Source organism: Pinus tabuliformis, chromosome 9, assembly GCF_031772625.1.
Source record: "Pinus tabuliformis cultivar Carrire ecotype Pingquan chromosome 9, CPIR1, whole genome shotgun sequence".
In the NCBI taxonomy this organism is placed as follows: domain Eukaryota; kingdom Viridiplantae; phylum Streptophyta; class Pinopsida; order Pinales; family Pinaceae; genus Pinus; species Pinus tabuliformis.
In genome coordinates, this window is record NC_142307.1 from 228,845,865 (window position 1) to 228,851,864 (window position 6,000).

Genomic DNA, 6,000 nt, shown 5'->3' on the forward strand with positions numbered 1-6,000 from the left:
GCAGTTAAACCAAGATGGAAAGAAAAGATATAGATGAATATGCCAAAGATGAGAGGGACACACGTAATATCTGCAGTTAAACCAAGATGCAAAGAAAAGATATAGTTGAGTATGCCAAAGATGAGAGGGTTATTGCTTTGCTATAGTACCTGGAAATCATGGAGGAAGAAGAGAATGTGTATACATACTCAGGTGGTTTAATTTTATCCAAAAAACACAAGTACCCTGATCTTATTTTTAGTTCAAAAAGATCTTAGTGGAATGCCGTTCCTTGATTATTGTTTGTCACGCTAGCTTCTATAAGATACATTACAAAATAATGAGTAATTCCTTTTGGAAGGGTTTAAAAATAGATGTAAAAATGTTTGTAGCTTCATGCAAGATTTATTAGATTGAATAAAACAGAGATTGAAAAGTCCTAGATTGTTTCAGCCCTTGCCAGTTCTCAAAAAAGACAAGAATCCATTAACATGGAATTCGTCATAGGTTTTCCCCAAACGGGAGGGAAAAACACTATATCATGGTTGATTGACTGACTAAATCTATCAACACTTATGGAAGTGGCTATCTTAACTTGTTGGTACCACCATAACATTTCAGTGTTAGTTATCAACTCTCAAATTAATAGACAAATTAAGATTGTTCACAAATGTCTAGAGGGTTACTTGAGAAACTATGTTGCAGACTGACAAGCTTCATAGCCAAGATGACTGCATTTGGCAGAAAATTGGTACAATACAACATAACACACTATTTAGATTTTCACCATTTAAAGCCATTTACAGCTATGACACTCCCTTGTTGATCAAGTGAACTGTTGAAGACACCCAGGTGCCAGCAGTATGATTTCCTTGATGAGATTGACTAGATCTTGAATCCAGTAAAGGGAAACCTCAAGCTGGTCAAAGATAAGATGAAATATGTGTAGGAATAACACTGAAGGAGTGGGGATTTGAGGTAGGGGATTGGGTTTTATTGAGATTGCAATCTTATAAGCAGAAATCTGTCAAAGGAAAAGGGGCAGAGAAACCTAGGCCTAGACTCTGTGAGCCTTATAAAAACTGGCATGAGTGGGACAGGTTGTATATATACCACGGAGCTACAACTATGAACGTGAGTGCATATTACATTTTATATACCATAATAAAAAAAGATAGAAGGACAAAGTGTTTAAATTTTAAATACCCTTCCTCTTGTGGATAATTAGTGCTATGTTACTGGGTCCAGATTTCATGCTGGCCTTAGCAAGACGAAGTGAAATTAAGTGTTGCTTGTATTCCTGATTTTCCATTGGATGGAAGGTTTTTTCCTCTGAGAATGCTACATGAAAAACCTATAAACACGTAATCTAGAACTTCAGTTGCATTGGGCAAACAGAATTCAAGGAGAGGGTATTGTTGGGATGTCTAAAGACTACGCTGATGTTTGTAGTTGAGAAGAAATACCAACATGCATGGCCTAGAATAAGAAAAATGAATTAGAAGAGCCTAGTTTGGAGTTAGAAAGGCTAGTCTGGAATTAGGGAGGAAATAATGGCTGTATGGTAGCCTCAGAGTAAGTGAACTCAGGGCTATTAGGGTATTAAAAATATAAAAGTAAAGTTTAATATCTTTTATCCCACATAGAAAAGAAAATGAAAATGAAATGGTTAATAGATCATTAAGCATTATAATGGAATATGTTTTTGAGGGTAGTTTATTTCAGATAGACCATGAGAGACAGAACCCATTGCCAAGTGTAGCATTCATATTGCCATTGGAGGCTGTTAGGCCTTTAGTAGGAATGCTCTTATATATTATTGTATGGAATTTACAGTAATTTGTATTACTAAAGGTAATATTTTGAGGACTGCACAAATATTTCAGTGGCGTTCTTTGTTTTTAAATGGTCTCCAGGTTATTAAGAAATTTAAATTTTATTTTGAGACTTGAGATAGTTCATAACAACTAAATGCTTGGGTTTTATTCCGAGTATATTTGTTTCTCGTTTGGAAACTGTAATGGTATAATAGCTTGGTAATTCAACAGAAACTTGAAATTTCCAGCTGTTTCAGGAGCAACTTTCAGTTACCATAATGGATTCCGATTGTGCTTTTTGAACTGTTATCTGGTTAGGAACACAATAATAATATTTGCACTTCATTAGCTTAGTTTGATCTTATAGGATAAAGCATTTGGCATACAGCCTTCTAAACTTGCCAAACATGATCCTAGCCTGTATATTCATTTTTCTTTGTTACCTAGCTTGAAATTCTTCAGCTTTTGTCATATACTATGTTTTTTAATGTCTGTTTTGGAATTTGTTACAGCGGCAAGGAAACTGAATTTCATATTGAACCTGAAATTACTCTGGAATTGATGATGGCAGCGAATTATCTTCATACCTAGGTATTGGGCACTGTAGTTAATCTGAGAAATATTGGGGTGATGATATCTATGAATTAAAAATCTTAGTATCATTCCTAATCTCAGTGAATGAAGAGACATTTGATTTGTAAGTACCTGTTGCACTTGGGCTTTTGGGATCTTAGTTTGTTCATAAGCTACATTATTTTGTATTGCATGATTTAAGTGCCCTCATTCTCGAAAGGGATTGACTGATTAATTTCTTGAATATTATACAGTTATTTCTTATCATGCTCCAAATCATTCACCCTGGTCAGGAATATTGCAAATTGGTGTTTATGAAGCTGTGCTGAGATCTTTATTTCGTGGGTTGATAAATATAGACTAGATTGTAATTTCCAACTGGCAATATTTAGTTGTAAAGATAATCCGTGAATCCAATTTTCTCTTTTATGTATTACATTTTTTGATCATATATGTGGATTTAAATTTTGATTCATAATTCATTAGCTTATTGTAGAAATCCCTTAAATGTGTGTACTAATTCAATATGGGAAAATAACAGAAGGTCAAACAAATAGTAAAGTGGTTGAAAGCCTTGGTCACTTGTTGCAAGTTCTGTGTCGGCCAACTGAGATTATTATATTGTGGATGGGTTCTTTATTGTTAATTTCTTGTCCTTTCAAAATGTTGTAATTGACTCAAGTGATACGAAGATTTGTGCAAATAATAGTGGTTGTGGTACGCTTCTTAAGAAAGCGAATAATATTTTGTATTGTTAATTTGTTAAGAAATTTGTAAACTTGAGGAATAGTGTACTGATCCTGCTCTGGGTTTAGTTTTATTTACATTCACAAACCAGATCCAAGAAAATTGAAGTAAATTTAAATTGCATATAGGATGCTATTTTTCCCTGCTTAATTATATTTAAACTATTTTTTTCATCGTTTTATATCATTCAACTAAAATAATTAGAGTTACAACCATATAGATTTTATTATACTTGCAGAACAATCTGCACCTCATTTTATACATTGCATCATTGTGCTATTCTTTCACACTATTTTGATATTTGGGGGTTAGACAATTTGTTATTTTTTCATATTTGTTGATGGTTCTCAAAATAATTGCTGCTAGGGATGCACTAGCATATTTGCCAAGACTCATAAATGTCAAGACACATGGAGCTTTTGATCTTTGAGGGTTAGACTATTTATATTTTTTTCATATTTGTTGACAGTTTCAAAATAAATGCTGATAGGGATGCACTAGCACAATTGCCAAGACTCATAAATGTCAAGACACATGGAGCTGTCATCAATAGTCAGAAATCGCTAGTTTAATTCAAGGGATACTATCATCAATAAGCAGGTTTTGGGACTCTTGTCCTCCATGTTGCTATCTTTGTTGTCACTCATGATAATATTAGACTTGTCTTCAAATGTAATAGTGTGGTCAATGTTTTCCCAATCCTTGATGGAGGAGCTGTTGCTATTTGTAGCTGCGGACAGGTATTTCTGCATTGTTTAGGTGTCAAGCTAAGTCACCAGATTCGGCGAACAAAATCATTGAAGTTCGAAATTCGCCGAATTTGAAAGGAAAACGAATTTAATCGTTCGAGTTCGCCGAATTTTATGGCGAACTTGAACTTAATGACGAATTCGAATTTTTTGGCGAATAAAATCGTTGAAGTTCGTTTGCAGTTCGAAAAAATTCGTTTAGGGCTGAAAAAAATTCGTTGAAGTTCGTTTTTTACGTGCGTTTTGCCCGGTTTCATTGCGCGGGTTTCATTGTTCGCTAATCGCAACTTCGCCGAAGGGTTTCATTGTCTGCAGTCCTGTTCCGAATCCCAACTTCCAAGTAAGTGATCCGAGCCTAATTTCTTTGTCACGGCTGTAGGCTGTCAGTGTTCAACTCAGGCCCGGGTGGATGTATCATGTATCATGTATGATGTAGCGGCTAGCCTATAGCCTGTAGGCTTACAATTTTTTATTTTTTTTTAAACCAATGCATGAAATTACATTTCAATGCTTCGTATGAGACTCTGAGGGCAAGACGCATAATAAATAATGTTTAATTTGTAAGACGTAGTCACGACTGTCACATAGAGCCTATGACTACAACTCTCACAGCCAAAATTAAGCAACACTGTTAAGTCCGTTGAAGCATCAAAGCTTTCCGATTGTTTAGGATTCAACTGAGCAACCTCAATAGGTTCATCGAATGGCTCCATACGCAGGTTGGAGGTTGGATTAGTAATAGAAATCAGTGCAAGTTTATATATATGATTAGAAACAATTTCATCACAGTACTGAGCTCAATACTGAATTTCAAGATGCATGTACACGAACATTAACACAGGTATGGGTTGATGTCTGTGCGAAACATATTATCTGACCTGCTCCATGATCCATCCTAGAACAGGTATGTATTTTGTCAAAAGATCTTAAGACAGTGCTGTGTCAAAGAAAGACAACAAAGAATATCCAGCTCCATTGATAAACAAAATGAGGAAAATATATCCTGATCTCAATGGAAGAATATTGGAAATATTGACATCTGTTTTGGAGGATAAAGATTTGTAGGATGATAGGTGTTTTGGGTCCATTAGCACCTTCGGATACTTGACAAACCCTAGAACACATTGATACAAATTACAACAGAGCAGCAATCTTGAGACATTTAGTTCATAGATTAATCTCGGAATTAGTATTCATTTCCAAATCACAGACATTTACATCACTCACCCATGTCTTAATTAGGAAAAAATGCAAACCATTAGCCTACCTTCGGAGAGATCAACATAGCACTGAGTTTATTACAACATCTTATCTGTTTTGTCTGCGATTTCCAAATCATAGACATTTACATCACTCACCCGTGTCTTAAAAAGGAAAAAATGCAAAACATTAGCCTACGTTCTGAGAGATAAACATAGCAGTGATAGCACTGAGTTGATGACTATGACAACATCTTATCTGTTTTGTCTGTGACCATTTCAAGATCACAGACATATCACTAGTCCTATACGCATGTCTTAAAACAAAAATGATGAAACAATATGTATTAAATTTTATGACAAATATTTATACACAGCACTGACTCAATGACCATGTCAACAGCAGTTATGCTTGTCATCCAGAAAAGAAGAAACAAATACAGTGCTTAGTCAACGAGATATCCACTAGGCTATTAAATTGTCTTGAAAAAAAAACAGAAACCATAAACAAATACAGTGCTTAGTCAACCAGATATCCACTATGATATCATCTGGATACTGCATCACTGTCATATGAAAATTCTAAACTGTTATGCCAACAATCCTTTTGAAAATGCTCAACTTTTCTAGTCTCTGTTCTCTTGCTAAGCCAAAAATTTAGTTGAATTTGACTTTAAATTGATTATAACACATTTTTTTTCGAATTTCTATATGTCGAACTTTATGTCGAACTTTATTGACAAAATTTTAGTTGCCGAACTTTATTCGAATTTCATGGTCGCCGAACTCGAACTCGAACACGAACCTGGTGACTTAGGTGTCAAGCATGCAGGAGTTGTCCAAAGTCTCCTTAGGAAACTTGCTCAATTAATTGAGGAAGTTTTTTTTATGATTTAGCCTAAAGTCTAACTTCGGAAAAACATGTTAATTATGTTA

The 6,000-nt window shown here is 34.8% G+C and overlaps 1 protein-coding gene across 5 annotated transcripts in view; it reads left to right on the top strand.

Moving 5' to 3' along the window:
* The window catches only part of LOC149148014 (uncharacterized), a 66,365-nt gene extending 63,547 nt beyond the window's left edge, over positions 1-2,818 (top strand). For 2 of the 5 annotated variants that reach the window (XR_016262834.1, XM_089440566.1), the window contains 2 exons: positions 2,309-2,387; positions 2,624-2,818. Coding sequence is in view for 1 of the 5 variants with exons in the window: in XM_089440566.1 (XP_089296692.1) it covers positions 2,309-2,387 (79 nt within the window). In the remaining 4 variants the exon portion in view is untranslated. Of the gene's footprint in view, positions 1-2,308 lie in introns of all 5 variants that reach the window. The other 3 variants (XR_016262836.1, XM_089440565.1, XR_016262835.1) reach the window with 2 other exon arrangements.
* Positions 2,819-6,000: the final 3,182 nt, after the last annotated feature.